This window comes from Lonchura striata, chromosome 13 (assembly GCF_046129695.1).
Source record: "Lonchura striata isolate bLonStr1 chromosome 13, bLonStr1.mat, whole genome shotgun sequence".
Lineage (NCBI taxonomy): Eukaryota > Metazoa > Chordata > Aves > Passeriformes > Estrildidae > Lonchura > Lonchura striata.
Window position 1 is genome coordinate 16,611,770 of NC_134615.1, and position 22,657 is coordinate 16,634,426.

At 45.7% G+C, this 22,657-nt stretch overlaps 1 protein-coding gene across 4 annotated transcripts; it reads right to left on the reverse strand.

The window, feature by feature from the left end:
- Positions 1 to 1,810: 1,810 nt before the first annotated feature.
- Positions 1,811 to 20,119, reverse strand: ZDHHC1 (zDHHC palmitoyltransferase 1). Of its 4 annotated transcripts, none has more exons than XM_021541131.2 (11): positions 20,011 to 20,119; positions 18,699 to 18,917; positions 16,823 to 16,998; positions 16,101 to 16,199; positions 15,094 to 15,218; positions 14,602 to 14,760; positions 11,078 to 11,190; positions 6,238 to 6,323; positions 5,508 to 5,601; positions 4,437 to 4,542; positions 1,811 to 4,265 (listed from the first exon to the last, which is right to left on the reverse strand). In XM_021541131.2, exons 2-11 carry the CDS (start codon positions 18,915 to 18,917, stop codon positions 3,733 to 3,735), a joined length of 1,710 nt encoding a protein of 569 aa, XP_021396806.2. In that variant the 5' UTR covers positions 20,011 to 20,119; the 3' UTR covers positions 1,811 to 3,732. The 4 variants fall into 4 exon arrangements, with proteins under 4 accessions (XP_021396806.2, XP_021396805.2, XP_021396808.2 ...); XM_021541130.2 differs by having other exon boundaries at positions 4,437 to 4,539; positions 16,101 to 16,202; XM_021541133.2 differs by having other exon boundaries at positions 1,811 to 4,010; positions 16,101 to 16,202.
- Between the last annotated feature and the right edge of the window lie 2,538 nt (positions 20,120 to 22,657).

The following is a 22,657-nucleotide window of genomic DNA, read 5'->3' on the forward strand; positions in this document are numbered from 1 at the left end:
CCATCCTCTTTGCCCCTCGCTTCCCCCGAGGCTGGGCACCGCAGCCTCCCGGGGCTCAGCCCGTTTCAGGAATGAGTCTCTGGCTCGGCCGCGTCTGGGGTGGGATGAGGTTATGCGGGAACGCCGCTTCTCTAGCGCGAGTTGCTACAAAACAGAGGGAAGTGTTTCGGAGGTTGTGCAATATGTACACGGTCACCCCAGCAACAGCGTGTCCACAAGGCTCTAGCGGGGCTCAGCTGCGGCTGCCGGGCGGCGCGATCGGGACCGGCCCTGCCGTGTCCGTGCCGGGGCGCACCGAGCACGGGCTGCGGGCGTGCCGTGCACGGCACCGGGCACGGGAGCGGGGGGAAAGCTCCATCCTCCGGTAGCAGCTTCCTTTTGCCCACCCTGCAACTCAAGGCGGCTCATTGAGATGATCTCAGGACGTGTTAAAAGCAGTGCAGGAAAAAGGCTCCTACAAAATCGTTTCCCAAAGGAAGGTCCCTTTGACTTCAAAGACAAAACAAAGAAACTCGAGCCAGGCTCAAAGATGAAAGTAAGCACGACGTGTATCCCATGCCAAGGTGGAGACTTGGAGCAGGCACTGCAGGGGCTGGCACAGCTGCCAGACAGTGGCCAGGGACCATGACATGATTTCAGAGGATTGTGGAAAGCTGTCATCCTGCAAATCATTGCTTCTTCCTAATAGAAAGCCACAGTGTCTTGTGGTGGAAACAGCTGGTCCAAGCCACTGCCTCCAGCTGATGGGAAAGTTCACACCCTGGCAAAAACCTTTTATTTAGTGCTGGAGAAAGTGCTTGAGGATGTCAGACCTCAATGTGTCTGCAGTGATGGGGAGCTGAAGCATCAGGATTTCTGCTATCAGGACCTTAACCCAGCTTTCTCATGGCCTTGGGCTGCAGCTTGTGGTCATTGCAACCCTCTAGTGCTGAGGTCAGGACTGCTCTGCCCCCACGTTGGACTCTGCAGCAGCACCTCAATGTTCCTTTTACTTACTGCCACAGGTCTGCTCTGGACATCCCTCATGCAGAGCAGCAGAAATGCCATTGGCACTTGAACTTGCAGGGTATCAACATTCAAGGCCCAAGAGGACAAAAGCAAAGTTGGGAAGGAGAGTCCAGGAGCTAAAACCATCTCAGCCTCACCATTTTCACTCTTGGGTTCACTGTGTATCTTCAACAGTGCTCTTTGGATGTGGTTGTGGCAAAAATATAAACCCCAGCCAATTTCAATCACCATGTGGCACACACAATCCTCCTGCTGCCCTTGAGGTTTAGGAGATCAGAGTCCAACACTGGCAGTGCTGGGAGCCCATCCTGCTGGAACCTGGCTCTTGGCTTAGCACCCAGCTGCTCCAATGCACGTACACAGCCTTGCACATTTGGCAGTCTTGAGTTATTCAGCAGAGTGGAGCAAATGTTCCAGCTGAAGGCAGCAGAAGGATGTGCCTGCACATCTCATAGCACAGGAAACCCAGTTCCCCTCAGCCCAAAGAGCACAGCAGCCTTTCTTCAGCACAGTGCAGGGCTGGCTGGGCCTCCTTCCTCTGGTGTTCATCCAGCTCCAGCACAAAAGCCAGGCTGGGGTCCACAGCTCAGGGAGAAGATGGTCTGATCCCTACCCCTCAGGGAAGATACTCCCATCTAACACCCAAAAGGCCCTCTGGAGAAGGGACTGCTGTCATCCCCACATCAATTACAGTGCTGAGCCCTTCTGGGACTCCAGAGGCTCAGGGAGAAGTGAACCAAACAGCCTGGGGATTAACAATGGGGCAGAGCCAAGAATTGCTGTAAAAGAAAGGAGGAAACTATTTAGCAAAGAATATAGAAAATTTTATTGTGGCCAGAGCTACTGAAGAGCTCCATACGTTATTTTGGAACTGATTCTGCAGGGACAGTTTAAGAAACCACACAAGGTCTGCTCAGGGGCACCTGCTGAAGAGGAATTACTAATGCTTTCTGGTGGAGGGACAGCTGCCCTTGGAAAAGCATGAGCCCAGCATTGCTGCAGGACACAGTTTCCCTGGATGACAGCAGACATGAGGAGAAACAAGAGGAAGGACTTTGTCTAACTGGGACTCACAGGTGAGCAATGCCCTGGTCTCTGCAGACACCCAGTGCCATGTCTGCTGGTCCACACTCACCTGCTTTTCCAAAGGGTCACACTGCCAGTGGGCACCACTGGCCACAGCAGGCAGGGAAGCAGCAAGGATTGTGACCACAGGCCAGCCCTTCCTGCAAACTGAGACAAAATGACTTCAACAGCTACATGAGACTTCACTTTTTCTGCTCAACAGATTGTGTAATTTGATGAAGAGTCAAAGCTCCTCATCCCAGTTCTTTCAGGAGACAAAAGTCACACAAGAGAAGAGGGTAATGCAGCCCTTTAAAACAATTCCAGGCCTTTCTCTCAGGCCTCTCCCATCAAGGCTGTAAGTTCAGCCTGCCTGTCCTGTGTTGACTGTACCCAAAGAGCCTTTGACCCCAGATCCCCTGGCCTGCTCTGACCCAGTTCCAAGGAATGCTTGCAGACTGAGCTAGACAAAGGGAGAACAGCTTAGCTTGACTCTCACAGCACTGTGCTTTGCCCTGTCCTTCCCTAACCTGCATCCACCTGGGTGGAGGAAGGCTGAAGAAAAGTCAGTCGTGCCTTCCATGTATCAAAACATTTGGAAGGGTGATGAAGACTCCCTGGCTTTCTTTTCTTTGCTGGTGCACCTGTTTGTTCACAGCATCAGCAGTGTGCTGTGCTGGGGATGTGCCTGGAAATGTGCATCCAGCCATGCCAGCATTGCTGCTGCTCAGGGCTGTGCCAAATCCTGTCAGACATGGCCGTGCTGGTGACAAAGCCCATGGAGTTGTGTGTGTAGCTGCTGTCTGGGCTCTGAGATTAGCTGGCTGCTAGGCAGACCTGGGCTTGCTGAAGGCCCAGCCTCAGCACTCAGCCAGGAATCTGGAACGAGGCATTCTGCCTGGGGAAGCCACGAGGTCAGAGAGAGCACAGGTGCTGTAGGATGGCAGTCCAGACAGCTCTCTGCAGCTCACCCCCAGCACAGGGTGCTGTGGCTCAAGGCACTGGCCATGTGCCCCACTGTCTGCTGTGGGATCTTTCTGCAATACACACACCCCAGGCTTGGCTGTGGACTAATACAGATCTGGCAGCACAGGAACTGGAAAGGTTCCAGGACCTGCTGTATCCAAAAACTTCTGATGAGAATGCTGCAGCATGGGGCACCCCAGACTGCTGGGAAGGGGGAGCAGGTCAAACTATGCTGCCTTGCAGAGAAGATGCTGCTGGTGGACGTGGCTTGAGGGTACACAGTGGAAAGCGGTACAGGGATGGGGCAATCCTGAGGTTATTCCCTGACCACTTGCTGAAGCCCCTGAGCATGATCCAATGACAGGGTGTAGGCAGATGGAAACACAGCTTTCAGGGCACAGGGGATGGCAGAGGTGCAGCCTTGTTCTTCCCCATACACTCTGCTGGGAACCTACTGCAGTACCAGCACGCAGAGGGCCAAGAGGGCTTGGCCCTTCCCCAGGGAAAGCACCTGAGCTCTCGTGAGCAATAAGCCTACCTCAGGTTTGCCACCTTGCTGCCTCTTGCTTTGGCTAAGGATGAGAAATGTCCCACTGCAGCCTGACAGCACGTGCACAGTGAGGGGTGAGTCCTGTAGGCCTCTACACAGCACCAACGCTGTTCCCAAAGGCCATAACTTTGGAAGAATGATCCCTAGGCCGCTGTGGTGCTTGTCCTTATGTCCTTTGAGCATGGATGATGTGTGCCCACATGCTGCTTGCTGGTGCATTTTCTGTGGTCAGGCTCTGACGTGCTCTCACTGGGCTGGGGCTGAGGGACAAGAGGTTCTCCACTGCTCTTACTTACAAACACAGCAGGAACCTTAGAAAAAAGCTCCAGGTCTCGTTCCATGCGTCTATCCAGATGGCAGCTTCTCCTTTTGACCTTGTGCTCAGAATACAGATTCTTCTTCCTGACTCCTCTGGGATTGTCTGTGGACAAGGGATAATGCTGAGAGGTGCCTGAGTTATTCTTAGGAGGCCCTTGAAGGACTGGGCTCCCAAGGCGAGTCTGAGCCATAGGAATCTCATCCATGGACTCAGCAGACTCTGAGTGATAGTCAGCTGGGGGCCCTGCTGCCTGGATGAGGCCCATGCTGCTGGGGGACACAGCAGCTCTCAGAGGAAAAGCTGGTGCTAAGAGGTGAAGCCTGTGGGAAGGTGAGGCAGCAGCCATGGCTGGGAACTCTGCAGATGGAAATAAAGGGAGAAGAAACCTTAAGGAGAGAGAGATCTCTCAGCCCCACAAAAACATCAACAAGCCCAGGAATTCTGCTATGGCTGATGCACTAGTGTTAAAGCAAATCATACATATATTTATGCAAGATTCAGCAGAGAAGCTGACTGGTGCACTCTCACCTGATGGATCTGATAATGAGGGCTGTGGTGTACCATGTGCTTTAGATCCACTGCCCATTGCTGGGGAAGAAGCTTTCTGCATCTTCTTTCTTCTTTTCTTCTGCTGCTGTGAAAGCAAGTGGCCCAAGAGAAGGGAAGTCACTTCACCAGCCCAAAGTAAGGAGACAATTTTTTTACTTGTTACCTCCTTTTAATTCTTCCTACTTTGAATAACAAGCACTAGGTATAACCAAAGTCCAAGAATATTTTGCCATTTAAGACTGAGATACTATGAAGCAGTAATAGAGAACAGGCATTTAATGAACACAAACCCACATTATCTGCATACAGTGACTCTCTCTGTGTAGGTACCTTTAAGCTGTTGTCTCACAGAGCTGGGGGTTGTATGAGACACTGGTCACTTGCATTTGTGAAGCCAAACTAGAAGAGGGAACCAAAACTCACACAGCACAGACTGTCCCAAGAAAGGGATAGTCCTTGTCCCAAATACAGTATAGATTTTTCTTACCATCTACATGGCAAGACTGATTAATAAGTTTGGAGGAAAGAGGAAAAGCACCACCACCTGCCATCTGAGCAAGAGGAGAGAGCATCTGGATGCAGATACACAAATATCAGAAGCCCAGTTCAAGACTTTGGAGAGCTGTTTCTTACACCCAAGCTCCATATCCCCACACACTATCTTTCTCTGGGCAGGTGCCTTATTTGAACTTTGAAACTGTTGGATTTTGCTCTACAGAAACATGCAGAGCTTCTTACATCAACAAAAATGTAAGTATAGTCAGAGCCACTGGGCTGCACTGGGGCAGCAAAGCACTGGGTTACAGCTGTGTTACAGCTGTGAGCTTGTGAGGGGACTGTAGGATAGCTCTGATTATGCCTGTGAGGGGAGATAGGAGAACAACACCTGGATTTGGTGAGTGCAGGGCACAGCCACACCTGCAGACACACAGGGAGGGGAGGCAGAGGCTGTGTGAGCAGGGGTAAGCACAGCCTGCCCTGCAGTGAGCGTGGCCCAGCACCTGGGTGGGCTGCCAGCAGCAGGCTGGCTGCGTGGCAAATCCTCCTTACCTGAGAAGGGGCCACAGAGAGAAGAGATGGGGACTCAGGGGATGAGCTCTGCTTGGGGTCACCTTCTTGGTTATGGACATAGAGCTTTGGAAAGCTAAAAACACAGCAAACACACAAGGTGATTCCCTAAGGCAGCACTTAAGTCTGATGCCCTCTTTGCCTGCACGTACACATCAGGCTGATCACAATGCCTTACACAGCATTCCCAGCAAAGCTGCAGGGGAATTTTTCCTGCACAGTGGTGCAAAATAAGAAGGAAATCCTCAGGGACACAAGTTAACAGGAAAGGACTAATTAAGAGACAAGGATTCTGTCTTCTCATGAGCGCTTGCCTGTTACAAATTTGTAACTGTTGTGATACATTTTCTCCACAACCTGAAATCATGCAACTATAATGAGCTCCATAGAGGAGTTACAGGACAAATCAGACAGCCTTAAAATAATTTTAATATAAAACAATTAATAGAAACCAGTTTCATATAAAATATTTAATACAAAACAGCTTAAAGAGAGTATTCTAGGAATTATATTTTCCCAGGAGAGGGAAGGCAAATATCCCTGCAGGTATCTACCCTCCTGAAACTCAAGGATTTCACTATGCCTTGCTCAAAACACTGGTGCTCCCTATCCTTCTAAGAACTTTTGTCTTGGGGCCCATCAGTGACCTTGATAGCAATTTCCCATTCAGCACACATGGTGCTGGGAGAATCTTATCCTTGACTTTTCTCACCTTTTTCCTGAAGTTACTGTTGAGAATTCCTCTACTTGAATTCCAGGGTCTGTATAGCCAGGATTACCTGACAATAGGTCAGCTTCCTGGAAAAACAAAACAAACAACATTTTCAGACTAATAAGAATACAGAGGGGAGAAGAGGGATTTCCATTACAGATGTACTCTTTCTTTTTATGCCAGACATCTTTTGTCCTTATTGGTAGCACAGCAGAAAACTGCTGCTTAAGAAGATGGAAAACCCAAGATTGGCCCAATTAGAAGCCCTTGATTAATTTGTTTAGTCCAGCCAGTATTTCATGTGACTCAAAACCAAATCACACTTACAGAGATCAGCTTAGTCATTTCTTGGGAGCACATTCAAAATACCACTTAAAGCTTCCATTAGTTACACAGTCCAATCTGAGAAGCTCTGCAGTGAATGCAAAAAATGTCTTTTAAATGCAAAATGGAGGTGAGGAGAATGGAAGAATGAAATACAAAGGAAAAACATAAAGTGTTTTCTATTTCTTGTGTGACCCTGTATGGCTGAGACCTGCTGATTTTTAAAAATGAGTGTGATATATTGTTTATTTGCCTCAGGTGTGGATGAGCTCAGAGTAATGACAACTGAACTTGAAAACTGCATATTTTCAGAAACATTATAAGAATAATTTCCTAAATCCAAATGCTGCATTATAGGAAAGGACCCCAGTTCTCCCTCAAAAGCACCCAGTTAGGATGGTCAGAGAACCAAGGGATGAAGATTATGAAGCCCTGTTATCAAAAAAGGATAAACCATGCTCAGAAGATCCTGGACACCACTTATCAGCTGCTTTTAAAATTGAATAAAGTTTAAACTTGAGAACTTCTTCGTAAGTGTTTCACTGCATAGTGACTATAAAGACATTTTAAAATAACTTTTAGATTAAAATGGAAGGATTTAAAATGTCATAGGCATTAGCTTCAAAAATAGCTAAAACAAGCTAATGAAGACCTATTTTTCTGAAAAGCCTGATCAGCAAATTTGAGAAAATGAAGTCAAAGTTGGACATGCCACAAATGAGTTTCTGAGAGATCCAGGACCTCTGCACTTGAACAAATTCATAAACAATTAATAAAAGAGCAGAGCAGTGAGAAGCCTGGTGATGACACTCCCTGATGTAAGGCATTAAAAATGAAAGCCAGCCGCAAAGAGCTGTGGAAGATCTTTACAATATTGAATTACAGGGTGCTAAAATCTATATTGCTAGAGGTAAAGGTGGAAAGTGAAGCATGTGGGAAAAGCAGTTTAAACTTTATATACAAACCAACAGTCTCTGAACTAGAAAAGAATCCATGGAGCTACACATTCAGTGACAGCCAAGAAATCAGTTCAGACGTTAGGAATAAAAAGGCAAATAAAAAGAGAAAAAAATAACAATTTCAGCTGTTTTATAGGTGGTAACATAACATCTGAAAGGAATTGGTTTAGAAATCAAAAGCATGTCTTTCTGATATAAAAATTTATCCCAGTGCAAGACTAATAATCTGCAGAAATTTACTACGTGTATTTCAATTGGAATTTGTAACACAAGTCACATCATCACTCATCACCAACTGAACACAAAGTGTGCACAAATGTCTCCTCAAAGCTCCTTGGGACATTTACAATCAAGATTTACATTCAGGCCTCATGCACCTGAGTCACAAGGGAAGGAGACCAGACACAGACTCGTGTCACTGTGAGTGTACAGGCAGGAGATGCAGGTCTTTTCAGAGGGAAGCAGATCATGGCTGAAATGAGCTGCAGCAGGAGACATCCCACTGCAGAGAATAACTGAAACCAATCAGGATTCAATGTACACAGCACATAAACAGGGCTGCAGGACTGGAATTTCAAGGGAGCTTAATAAATGATTCATCTTGAGAATAATATGGACAATTTCTTTCCAAGCAGGGAATGAAAGAGCCTTTTTAAATCCATTTTGTTCATTTCACCCTTCTATAAATAATGTAGACCCAAACCAGCCACATAAATGAAAGTAAAGCATTAGAGCTGACTATGAAAACAAATGAGACTCAATCAGTAGAAAATACAATGTTCTCACAGAGTGTGACACAAGCTACAGCCACAGCACAGAGTGCAAGCCTTCCTCTGCTCCCAGGCATTTAGCAGGAGACTCAGAATCCTTCCACTGCAGCATCAAGATGAGCCACCCATTGCAGCTGGGCTGTCAGGATTCAGCTGCTGCTCCTGCTGAAAGCAGATTGCTGGACTGACACATTGCCCAGGTGCTGCCCCCGTGCAAGTCCTGGCCATATCCACCAGCTGTGACCACCCCAAGGTCCATGGTTTACAAACCCAGGATGGATTCAACTCCCTTACCCACTGCAGCTGCCCTTATCAACCACTCCAGTGTCAGGAAGTGCCCTGAAGTGCTGTCTGCCTGGAGGGGAAGCAGAATTGAACAGGAAAAAAAAGAGTTCTTTTGCAAGTGTTGAGATTGAGAGTGAAGACTAAGTTTGTCTTACATAGACATTGGAAGAAAGAAACAATTCTGAAAGTGTAAGGGAAGCTGAGTAAAATCTGTGTTTTGTATTTAAAATCAAACCCCACCAACCTGAATCAGTTTCCAAAGCAAGTTCAAAACTTTAGCAATGTGAGAAGAATCACATTCCAGCTGGCCTCATATGAAAGCCAGCTCCCTGGCATGAATGCAATTATGCATTAAAGCATAGGGTTTGGTTTAGTTTATATTTTTTTGGACTGCAAATGACTACAAAAAATGGTTACTTGCACATCCTGCTTTAGGTATGGTAATAGAAGCAAATGTTCAATGTGCCCGACTGTTCTGTATTTTTTGTGACATCTGAACCACTTAAACGTGCAAAATTAGGGCTCTTACTTTGCAGATCCTACAAGTACATAAGAATCCTTCATCCTGAACAAGAATCCTTTAACCTGAACATAGCTGAAGACTTAACCACAGACCAACATGGAAAACTGAAGCCAAAACCAACACCCAAGCTTGAATAAGGCTCAAAAACAAGCATTAAAGGGGAAATGCATGTTTCTTCTTAATCCCTAAAATGAATGAACAGTTCAGACAAAAGTGGGAAGAGGATAATTTCCATTTTATGCTTACAACATGTTGGATCAATTACAAAGGGTTGCAGTGTTCAAGCTAAAGAAGGCTGTATTCAACACAGCTTACAAAAGGCAAGTCACTTGGTGTCCTCCTACTCCAATCTATTTGTTTGTGTTTATCTCTGGTTGCTATGTAAGAAACAAGGAAAATCTAGTGGGTTAACATTTTTCTTAACAATGTTACTGGGCATCATCCAGTCTTTCTTGTTCCCCAAGGTCCTAACTGCAGTCCTGAAACATCAAACTCCTTTTCACCCTGCTCCTTCCAGGTTTGCTGCTTCAAATTAACAATATTCACACATATCTAGATAAGAACCAGTGCAGACAGAAGAACATCACAGGACAGCAGAATGCCAACATCCCAAAAGTGCACAAACACATGAAGTCCACCCCTGTTCAAATACCTTTTCAGTATCAATTAAAATTCAATAACTAGTTGACTAGAGCTAATGCTTTATTATTGTTTTAATTTTCATAGTAAGCAAAGCTCTGTGAAACAAAGTGCCAAATATTTTTGTTGTTATGGAAACCTCTGTTTAAACTGAAAGTTCAACTTTTCCAAAACAGAAAAAAATATATATGAAAAGCTAGGGACTTCATATTATAGAAAACTGAATGAGCTCACCTTCCCCTTTGCTTTGATAGGAAAAAAACTATGGATGAATCCAGAGACATCCCAGTATCTCTGTAGAGAATACTTGGATGAAGCTTATATTTAATTAATTTCTTATGAAATACAAAGCTGTTTATATAGTAGATAACTAACTTGCATAAAATGAAAAGCAACACATGACTGAGAATCACAGAATAATTTAGACTGGGAAGAATTTCTGGAAATTTCTAGTTCAAGCCCCTGCTGAAATCAGTATAGAATGTGTCCAGTCAAAATCTGAGTTAATCCAATAATTAATTTTGCCTTGTAGCAAAATAAATGACACTGAACTCTCAATTCAGAGCCTGATATATCTGTCTCTGCAGAGTCTGGCAGCATTTGGGAGCTTATAGAACTCTTTTTACAGAGATATACATTAACATCATGATAATAACAAGGACCCTTATCATTGTACAGACTCATTTCAAAGAAAATCAGATATCTAGGTCTGGATCTTTTCTGAAAAACTGGTGTCCTTTCCACTTTTAAGATGGTTAAATTACTGGTATTATTAGCTGCTCAGTGATTAGCCCCAGTTTCTCCAGCCCTAGAGCCTGTCTCATTTGAAGTCATGACACAAGCCCCCAAGATGTGCAGTGCCACCTAAACAGATGGTCCTGCCCTATTCAGGGAAAGGATTCTTCCCACTCCTCAGTCACCCTCCTTCGTGCTGAGCCAGGCATTTATGTGACTGCTTGGTGAACCCAATGGGAGGGAGCTGGGCCAGCTCAACTGTTTTTTTAATAAAGTTGATTGTTACTCAGATGAGTTGCCCCACCCTGTCCTAATGAACAGCTGTGCTGGCAGAAGAGACTAGATAGTGCAGGGCCCAAAACAAGTGGTGGAAGAAGAGAGTGGGTGGGATTGATTCCTTTGAAAGCAGTACTTGCATTATACCTAAAGTGTTTGTGGAATTACAGGCCTTGAACTCTTTCACATCCTACTCAACTCCATCAAAGTACCAAGTCTTATTTCTAGCAACTGCCTTTAAAATATGGAGCACAAGAAAGTGAAGCAAAGTTTACACAGCAAACAAACAAGGCTGTTTTTGGGAAATGGACTGAAAGTAGGATGAGTACCTGACTGGGTTTCACTTGGGAGGAACAAGACTCCTGTTTCTTGTCTACCTTGTCTGGCTGCTGCTGGGGACGCTGCTGCAGGATGTACTCATACGTAGTCAGCTTGTGCCACACTGAAAGGGAAGAAAGAGACCTGTCAGCACAGGAAAGGCCCCTCCCTGACTGCACTTACACAAACAGGCTGGATAACTGTACAATCAAATAGTAACTATAAACATGAAGAAACTGATAATCTAAGCCAAAAATAGCTGTGTCCTGTACATCCTACTATATCTTTTATTATCACCATCACAATGCTTTCTTACAGTCCTGCTATTGTAAAGTGTCCTAGAATGGCACAGCTTTCTATACTGTAGTAATTTGTTCAGTTCATTACAGGGCAAATCCATTATTCTTGTTGAAGAGGTTTAAGATCTGCACTGTAAAAACAGCTCAGTGAGGAATCAGAAGGTATGTGGTGCTAAATGGAGAGAAGAAATTGAGCAGGTTAGTGTGTCCTGTAGTGATTGACACTTAATGTGCAAACCAGGGAGCATCATATGCACAGCCTAGTGCCAAACAGATGTGCCCAGAGTTCACAAGTCCCTGAGTTTATGAGCTCTCCAGGTTCCCATGCAAACACATCTGCTTCCATGAATGACCAAAAGCATGTGACATTTCTGAGCAACTTGGCTTCTTCATGAGACCCCAAAGAGTTCAAAACATGGACATTCTTCCCATAATGACCTTAAGTATTTTTAGAGACTAAACCCAGAAACAGATGCTGAAGGGTTTTAGTGCACAGCCTGGTAGTTATTACTCCTTTTTTATAGAAGCACAGCAGTTAAAGCAGTTGCCTAGGATCACCTGGACTAAAATCCTCCCTCTGCCTGAAGATCACTCAAAATCATGCCCTGAACACAGGACTACTTCACAGAAAAGCTGGGGAAGAATCACCTTATGAAGAAATAAAAATTACCTTATGAAGGAATCACAATCAATCACCTTATGAAAAACTAAAAAATCAGGATCAATTTGGCCAAGAAGAGAGAACATAGAGATGAATATGAGTCTGCAGCCAAGTGAGTACTTAACAGGGACAGTGCAAGGTGCTGGCAAGTGCTGCTAGAATGGCACCCTTTGCTTTCTTTGAAAAACAGAATGTTGCTTCATAAGCAAAGGCCTATTAAAAACTTTTAATTTGGATTTTGTTGTTTTTGAATACTTACAGTGTAATTTAAAAAATATTTTAACAGAGCTACTTAGTTAAAATACTGCACTTTTTGGCCAGATAACACTGTGGCACATAACATGCAAAATATAATCAGTCTATGAATAACCCTACATGCTTTCCTATATTCCCTACTGTTTTTTTCTTTTTATTCTGCTATCAGCCTCTTGATACTGAATAAAAAAAATATCCTCCCTCCAAGCTTCTGAAGTGCCCTGCTTCACCAAATGCCTGCAGAACTGAGTCTGAATCAAGACTAGTAATTTTGAATACATAGGTCTACTATTTTGAGAATAACCTAATTTCTATGAGTGATCATAGTGAGTAATTAAAATCTGGAGAGCAACTCTGAAATTTTCTCTGTGCTTGTAACAAAACTAGACAGTAAATTTTAATATTCATACCTGACTTAAGCCATTTTTTAATGGGAAGCCTAAGTGCAGTACCCTTGCATGGGTGCTACTTAATTTCTGTAATTTAATTATTGAAAAACAAAAAGGTATATGAAGAAATACTGACCAACAGTAATTACACTGAAATTGGTAAAGTGTATTTCTAGTCTCAAAAGAGGGAAGACAGTTCATTACAACACTGTCTACCTTAAAGCATTCAGAGGAGACTATTGACAATTACAGGTATAAAATAAGAGGAGTTTAAGTTCAGACATACTTTGCCTCCCTGAAAGCCAGTAGTAAGTGCAGTGGTAAGTGCAATGCACACTCATATGCAGCACACAATGCAGTGGTAAGTGCAATGCACACTCATATGCAGCACACAATAAAGACTTCAGTGTGGTGACACCCCTCCTTTAAAGCAAGAGCTTACACATTACATTCTGCACAGCTGGGAACAGTTTCATTAGGGAAGCAGATTATAATGTAATAAAACGTTACAAACATTAGCAATAATTCTGTTTCCACGTGAGATGGAAGAAAAAGATTTAAAACTGGGCCAAAAGTAGAAGTTAATTTGGCTCAAAATTTATTCCAAAAGAGGAAAAAGAATCACCCCAAGACAAGAGCAGCAAAATCTCCCCAAGCCCGGAGCACAACTAGTGGCACACACAGAGGTTCCCGTCTGACAGATAAAGCAGATCATTATCTCAGGCAGGGAGCACCCTCTTGTGGAAGCTGCACACAAGGACAGGATAAATGACACTCGGGACTAAACAGAATAATCCCCTTTCATTCAGGAGAAACCTTCCTGGAGCTTTGTGATGTTTTTTGTCTTTAAAAAGTGCTACATCAACCTTTCAAATCTCCAGGCAGTGCCATTAACCCAGAAAAAACCAACTGTCAATTCTGCTAGGGACACAAAATTGCAGCGTGCCCAAATTTCAGTCAAGCTCAAAGAGGCTGCAGAAGAAAATGATGGTCAGTGTCCTCACTGAGTGCTGTCCATGCAGCTGGGAAACACTCACCTATCAAACACTACACTTCAGCAGTGCAACTGTTTTGCTTCTGGAGCTGTGCTGTTTGTGCTGACCTAGTTTGTGTTGGCATCTGCAGGTCTGTTAAGTGAGAACCTGAAAATCCATCCAAGGATCCTCTGTAACTGCTGTCCTCACTTCTCTTCCACCACATCCCTTCTTTCATACTTCTGGCACCACCAACTACTGCAAATGTAAGATCTCTCCCTATCACAACTTTCATCAGCAGCCAAGAAGCACTGGCTTAATTTTAGACGATGGCTGAAAAAAAGTTTTTGATGCCCATCTTTACATAAACAAACATAAATATCCTTTCTCGACTGAGCAACAAGCAGTAGATCTAAAGAGAAGCCTTTCTGAAAGCCTCTTCTTCTGAATTCCACAAATCCTCTTGTATCAATATGGTACAATTTCCATAAAGGGACCTTAAACTGGGCGGCAGTGCTCCAATCAGAAATTTAGCTCCATACAAACACATTTCTCTGGAACAAGGGGAAAAAACAGGCTCTTTCACACAACAGAAGTACTGGGGAGCACAGTGAGGAGACTCACAAAGGCCACATGTGGAGTTAATCTGAATCTGCCATGGCTGACACCAAGCTGGGATTGACCACTTCATCCCACTTGGCCTCTCCAGTACCCTCCAATGTGCTTTTGGTTTCAGGATAACATAGCTTAAACATGGCTGCAGAGGTCCAACACAAGCCCCACATTACACAAGCACTGATAAGCCCACCTGGTACAGGGAGGAACTCAGAAATATAATGTTAAATCCCAATTTTGCACAATGGGTGTATGTACATTAGTGACACGAGTGAATGCAGGATGAGTAGAAGATATGCAAAAATTAATTGTTGGTATAGATGACAGGAACAAAACACCTACAGAGATAAATGTGAAAAGTCAAGAGGTGGCCCAGCAGGATCATGGTCACAAGGCTCAGAAGAATAAAAATCCCAGCTGTCACCAAAATGGCAGGTGCCCGAGTCTCAACAGGAGATGCAGGAAGAAACACATACCAGCGGTCCATGTGGTTCCTCAAAGCTGTAAAACAGAGTTGGAGGTAAGTATATTGTCCAGGTATGAATTATCTCTAAATAAACTTTACAGCTGGAAATCCTGTTAACTCATAGTAGCTGCAGACCCATTGTGCACTGGAGGCCTAAGAAATCCGGTGCCTGCAGGGCTTTGAGGAAGAGCAATTAGCTCTACAAGGAAAGACACTCCATCCAGCTGAGCAGAGATACTCAAACAGAAATATAAAATTGAAGCAGTAAGGAATGGAGTTCCTCCTCAGAGGAAGAGCTCACAGAATCCAAACCCTCATCAAGATATGCTGGCTGATTCCCAGGATGCTCATGTGAAGCACTGCTGTACCATCGAAGTGCTGGTCAGAGCGAAGCACCGCGGGGTCGACGAAGAACTCCACAAAGACGTAGAAAGCCACGAGCAGCAGAAGCCCCAGGCCCAGAATGGCAGACAGCACACTATTCAAAAAGAGCCTGCCAGGAAAGGGAGAGCTCTCAGTGGCTTCAATAACATCACACACACAAATCAATATCCCAGCCTCTAATGAAGATAGAGATAGAGACAGCTACCTCAAATTATTGTCACACTTTCTTACACTTATGATAGATACTGGTGAACAGCTTTACTTATTATTTGTTACTCTGAGGGACTAAACTGTGACCCTTTAGTGCAACCATGATTACAAAACAGTCAAGCATATCTAGGACAGAAAAAGAGCTCCCTGCACAAAATCTGAAGTGTAGTGTGTGTCCAAGGAAATCTCTTCCCAATCTGCTTCACTAGCCATCAGTGTAACATGGCACCCAGCAACACCACTTTGCTTTCCATGGGGTTTAAGTGCAGGAAAGTAAATTGAGAAGCATCAGTGACAGTCTCCTTATTCTTATCTCAAACCTGGCATGGATTAAAGGTCTCTATATGCTGCTGGGACTCCTGCCAACTGGCAAGTCTTGTAGGGAAAGCACATGATTTGGATGCAGCTTGTTTCAAATTGGAACAGCACCATCATGGTTCCATTCCTACTCCAGCTTTCAGAAGAACTAAGAACACTCAAGATCCTGTAAGCTTTTCCCAATAACAAATAATAACTCTATGTTCTCTGTTTTTACTTACAGATGTTCAGCTACAACATTCTAAGTTTAGAAATTTTATCCCTAGATATTTTAATGCCATGATTATACTTGTATTTTCCATCTAGTTTTCTCATGACTGATTTTATTCAGCCAGGGGATAAAAGAAAAGTGGTTCTGCATGGCTAAGTACAGACTGAAGTGAGATACAGGAGAACCCTGGAAAGAGAAGCAGCCACATTATTGATGCAGTGTTGTGCTTCTGCCACAATGCCAAGCTCTTACCAGTAGTTTCTCTCTCCCACACAGTTGTTGAGCCATTTGCAGTGATGATCAAAGCCACACACACACTTGTTGCAAGTTCCACAGTGCTTTGACTTGGCACTTCTGCCAAAGAAAACGTGGCATTAGCATGGCAGGACTAGCTCATTACTATGACTTTTCAGTGACTCAGACACAGGGGGATACAGCAGCAGAAATCCTCATAACAGTGAGTAAACCTTCTGCATCAGGAGTACTTAATCTCCCAAACTTATCTGTCACTGCTGGATCACAATCCAGCAAACACTACAAAGTTCGCCCTTCAATGCACTGCATGATTTTTAATTTGGAGATTGTTGAATTCTTATTTGAATCCCTTCAGCAATACTACAGAGGTTGATCTCAATGCCTGCCCTCCAAGCATTTCCTGCAACTGGCCAGAATACAGCCAGAGACAAGCACACACACCCACACAAACTACTTACACACTGATAGGTAAAACACCAACACCCAGGCAACATGGCACACTACAGCCTTCTCCACACAATGTGAGCAATGAAATAAAACACAGAACCCTGGGCATATTTGACAGAAGACCCCTACCCAACTACCTGAACCCTGCCAGAGGATAAAGCTTAACTTGCACTGTACCAGTTTCAGTTTCAACTCTTATAGTCTGACATTAAGGACTAATGGTGAAATGCAATGGTGAAGAAGACAGAGCAGTAGAAAGAAGAGATACTTACACATCTACATCACAGACATGGCAGTGATGGTTCTCAATGACATGGGCATGCTGGTTACGGTTGAAGGTGGCCAGAGGCCCCAGATAGTTCTTCTCTCGCACGTTTGCATCCGCAGGATCAATGGAAACTGCAGTAAGATGAACAACTAAATGGTAGATAAAACACACTCCTGGACACTGGAGTACACAGTTAAGGATTTAACATGTCTTTTAATCCATCATACACAAATCCCACACAGATGAGAAATTTATGGCATAGAATTAGAAATTGCTACATAACTGATTGCAGCACATTCATCTGAGCTTCATTGATAGAGATGTGTACCTTGTAATAAATATCCCTGGAAAAACACAACTAAATCTACAGGAACATCCCTCCTCATTGTGTACTACTCCGCCTTGCAGAAGTGCCCTTCCTAGCAGAGAAGTTCAAAATTTACCTGTACTTACCAGAATCTGACCCCAAGTACAAACTGCTGACATAGGTCCAAGTTTCTTAGTCCACAAAGACTCCTTGGAAAGGCTGCACATGTCCTTTCACTGGACCAGACTTTCAAGAAAAAAAGGTCACATCAAGGAAGTATTGATTACCTGGCTTTCCTTTTCCTTAGAATCCCAAGGAAGAGGAGCACACCTTTAAAACAGGCTCCTACAAAGGATCCAGGATTTGCATTGTTTCTATACACCCAGATGTGCACATCATTGATCATACAGAAAATAGATCAGTGTAGTAAGTTAAAAAAGAAGGCCTCTGAGAGGTCCAGCTCACTGGAGCTCTGATGGCTGGTGAAGCAGATTGGGAAGGGATTTGCCTTTGACACAAGAGACATTAGTGCTTTATTAAGTGGAAGTAAAACTTGAGGAAATATTGATCTGTTGAATTAAGAGTAACTTTAGATTGCATTATTAAGATATTTGGTAGACAAATTCACAAAGTTTGAACTGTCATAGTATCAAGGATTTGAGCAAGTTAAGTAGATATAAGACTACTGAGCTAATGATATTAATGTCTAAATCATGCAGGTGTAAAAACTATAACAATAATAAGCAAAATAATCCCTAACATATCAAAGACTTAGAGGCATCTGTATCAGATGTATAAATGATGTAAGTGCACACCCCATTCCTTCAGAGCAAGGTCTGGTCTTGTTCCTTCCCTGAGCACAGGTGACAGTACATGTGGCACTGGGAGCACTGGGGTGGCTCCCCAGCTGCTCCAGGCTGGACAAGCCAAGTCTCCTCAGCTGCTTCTCCTCTAGACCCTTCAGGGTCTTGGTTAGATGTGTCCTAAACTGCTGCTCCAGACTGTCCCATAAGAGACCTCTCCTCTGAGGTTCACAGCACACCACCTGCTGTGTCACTCCCAGATTTCCTACTGAACACAGAGGAGTGCCCGGGGGGACACCCACTGTGAGCCATCAGAAGCAGCCCACCATAGAACCATGACCATGCCAAGCTGCCTGTCATGACTCCCTCAGCCAGCACAGAGAGGTGGGGCTGCCTTCACAACAAGGATGTTTCAGGAGGGGCTTTTTTGTATGATTTCCCCCAAACCCTGCAGCACACTTGTAGAAAAAAAAAAAAATAAAAAGCAAAGGAGACACATAGGTAGAAGCAGGGAGGAGAAGAGCATTGGGGGCAAAGGAGTAACCTTAATGGAGAGTGATGAAGGAGACCAGCAGAACATCAGTGACCTAAAGGGAAGATCTCAAAGCAACTGGTTTTTATAGTCAGGAGATTATCAAGATGATGGTTACAGTTCAGAGAAACATTCTGAACTCAGGTGCTTTTCTCCCACGCTTTCTGTGCTAAGAAGGGCTGTTAAAGCCCAGGGATAGTTTGTACCAGCCCCTGCTCCCCTCTCCATCCAAGGATACGATGTAGCCGGCAGGCAGCCAGTGGCGGGGCAGGAGAGGAACCAGGATTCCAAAGCCAACCAGAGCAAAGAACAGGAACAGCAGCCAGGCAATGACCTGGAACAGGTGTAGGGGCCAGCTCCAGCCATTTCTTCGAGCGCGTTGGACCTTCACCTCAGGGACAGCTTCGCCCAGATCCTCTGGAGCTATCTTATTATGGGGTTTGTTGCAGATATTCATCTACAGAAATCAAAAATGGAAAACAAAATGATGTGAAACAGAAGTACTGTGACTGAGCCCTGGTGCTGGAGAGATGCTCCAAGGCAGACAAAGTAGAGCCTAAAATGATGACATATGTGAAGAGAAACAGCTCTGAGCTCATTAGCAATTTCTCCTTTTTTCAGTTTGTGGTGGATTATTATATGCTGCTTTTCCCTTGTCACAGGGCCAGGAGAGTTTCTAACAACAGAGAGTTGGGCTGCTCTGCTTCACAGAAAACTTGAGATAGCAGGGAAAGCAAACCAGGCAGTAGATCAGGGGCAGCATCACAAAACCAGCACAAAGGAGCTCTGCTGGACCCGAGATGACTCAAGGTACCTCTGCACCACTCTCACCCTTCCTTAGTAACTAAAGAGGATGTGGAATGAACATCTAACATGACAAACAACTTCAATTAGCCTGATTAACATGCACAGGAGAGTAATGAAAGAAAAGGCGGAGGCCTCTGGTTCACTTGTGGTATTTTTGATAATGGTTCCAGTGCCAGAACAATTCCATAGGGCTGGAAGAGAGCAAGCAGGGCAACTGCTAAAAGAGTGAGCGGGACAATTCCAAGCCTGGTATGCCAACAGCCCTTCATTCCCTGGCGAAGGGCTGGAAATATCTTTTTGGGTCAACTGGTAGAGGAGTGGGTAAGAATCGCAGAGAATATAAATTATGTTCATCAGCATGGTTTTATGTAGGCTGGAATAAAAAATTCCTAACTTCATCCTTTGAAGTAGTTAGCAGTATCTGCCTGCCTGAATTTAAGTTGCTACATGGCAACTGGCTCATCACGGATGAGAAATCATTACTAATCCTGTCATCTTTCCTCATTGCTCGTGCATCACTTTGAGCTACCTGTCACAAAACCCACAGTGGGTATGCCCGGCATCCCTTTATATGCAGCTCCAGAAAGCACTGAATATAAGAAGCAGCATGTATCACTTTCAGGGTAGGCAGAGAGAGGCACCGGGACGCACGGGCAAGCACCAGGAGGTGCCGGGCACCGGGCAGCCACTGTGGTGCGAGCCGCGCAGAGCCCTCCCGCACTCCACCGCCTCCCAGCCCTCACCTTCTTCCCGCAGAAGCGGTTGGCAGCGGCCCCGCCTCATGCCCGGGCAGGGCGCGGGGCCCCGGCCCGAGGCCTCACGGCAGCTCCCGGCGCCGCCGCGGGCCGCGGGCCGCTGCGCCCGTCGCCATGGCAACGGCTACGGCGGCGCGCAGGGGACAAACCGCGCCGGGCGCGATCGTTCCGCGGGGCACGGCCGGAGGGAGCCCCGGGCTGGGTCCGCTCACACCCGGGAAACCCTGCCCGCGGCACTCCCCAGCCTTCCCAGGCGTGACAGTCCATGTCCATGGGGTGGAGATGCCCGCTGAGCCAGCGGTGCAGGCTGGTTGTGAGCTAAAGCCATCCCACTCCTGGAAAATTCCATTCCCTGTTATATCGACCAGTCTTTATGGCATGAAAATGTCGTATTTTTGTTTATATTTATATTTATATTTATATTTATATTTATATTTATATTTATATTTATATTTATATTTATATTTATATTTATATTTATATTTATATTTATATTTATATCTATATCTATATTTATATTTATATCTATATTTATATCTATATTTATATCTATATCTATATTTATGTATATGTATTCAGATTTACACCATGACATAATGAGGTTGCAGGATTTTACTGGGGACTTTGGAATTTTACTGGAGGCATTGCAGTGGTTTGTGCTTAAGTAAAACAAAGTAAAGGACACAGAACTAAGGATTTATCAGTGAAGGATTAAGGATACCCCCATAGCAACCAAGATAACATAGCATTTGATGGATTTGAGACTCTCCTAGCATTGTCTGTCATCAGCAATTCCAGCAAGATGGATTCTGGGGATGCTTGGATCATGGGATCATGGATTATCCTGAGTTGGAAGGATTCACAAGGAACATCAAGTCCAATTCCTTACCCTGCCCAAGACTACCTCAAAAATCACAACACGTGTCTGAGAGCATTGTCCAAATGCTTCCTGAAGTCTTGCAGGTTTGGTGCTGCAAACATTTCATTTCAGTGCACCCCCAGACAAGCAGCAAGAACACTGGGAAAACAGAATCATAGAAGCAGTAAGGTTGGAAAAGATCTCTAAAGATCACCGAGTCCAGCTACTAACCCAGCACTGCTGTGTTCACCACTAGACCCTGTCCCCAGGTACCACATCCACACACCTTATGAGCAGTTCCAGGGATGATGATTTCACCACTGCCTGGGCAGCCTGTCTCAGCACCTGGCCACTCTTTCCATGAAGAAATTTTTGCTATTATCCAATTTAAACCTCTACTGACACAACTTGAGGACATTTCCTCTTGTCCTATCATTTGTTACCTTGGAGAAGAACACGATCCCCCCTGGCTCACCCCGCTGTGAGGGAGTTATTGAGTTATAAGGTCCTCCCTGAGCCTCCTTTTCTCCAGGCTGAGCCCTCCCAGCTCCGTCATCAGCTCCTCACCAGACTTGTGCTCCAGACCTTCCCCAGCTCCACTGCCCTTCTCTGGGCTCGCTACAACACCTCCATGTCCTTCTTGCAGTGACCTTTGCAAACTTTTGCTGCCATTAGCAGTCAGTGATGTGGGTGTTAGTGACTAGTCCAGTTGTACCTGCAGGTTCCGAGGGTAGAAGAAAACCTGCTCAAACCCCGTTTTGTGGTGTGCGTTTTGGCTGGGACACCTCGTGTGCAGGGATAAATATTTATCCCGTCATTCCCGGCTTTTCATCCCAGCCCGCCGCCGCAGTGGGCCCTGGCCAGCTGCGGGTTTTGGTGACGCAGCCCCGGCCCGGCCCGGCCCGGCCCGTGCCTCTGCTGGCCTGGGCAGGCTTTTCCAGCTCCGGCCGAGCGAGCCCGGCCCGGGGCCGGCGGCGGGGCACAAGGAGCTCTTTATGGCCGCCCGTGTGCGCACAGCAGCTGCTTTGTGCCGGGGCTCTGGCCGGACACTCAGAAGGGTTCTGTGTGCGCAGCGAGGGGCGGCCGGGGCCGGCGTGTGCTCCGCTTGCTGTCCCCAAAGGCCCTCGTCACCTTTTCACCCCCAGCTGCTCTCCCTGCACAGGGCTCTGGCTGGTGACAGGGGCGCCCGAGGGGTGTGCGGCGCTGCACCCCGCTTGTTCTCACAGCCCACCCTCCTCCAGACGGGTGCAGGGGGACAGCTCAAGCGCTGGGCCAGCTGGGGAGCTGCAGTTTTGAGCAGCTCATGTCAGAGCTGCTGCAGAGGGGAGACTTGGGCACACAAGGATGCGCAGCCCCTCTCACTGTCCCTGCTCACCAGTGCCAGGGAGCCCTGCTGTGCTTCCCAGGCACTGCCAAGGTGGCTGAGGACAGTCTCAGCTGTGCAGGATGTTCAGGGCAGTGTGTTGGAAGCTGTGCCTGCCCATGGCAGCAGTTGGCACAAGATGATCCCTTCCAACCCAAAGCGTTCTGATTCTCTGTTCAGCCCATCTCCCATTTTTATGCTGGGGGACTCTTCAGAGTGGCCCCAGGATCCCAGCAGTGCTGGGAGGGGCATGGACACTGCAGGACCCTGGATGGGCTTGGTAGCTCTATTGGTAGCTCACCCCAAGCTCCGCAAGGTGCACAGCCACCAGCTATCCCCAGGAGCCTTGCCCCAGAAGGACAAAACATAGAGCAAGGAGGACACCCTTCCTACAGCCACTTTTATTAGATATT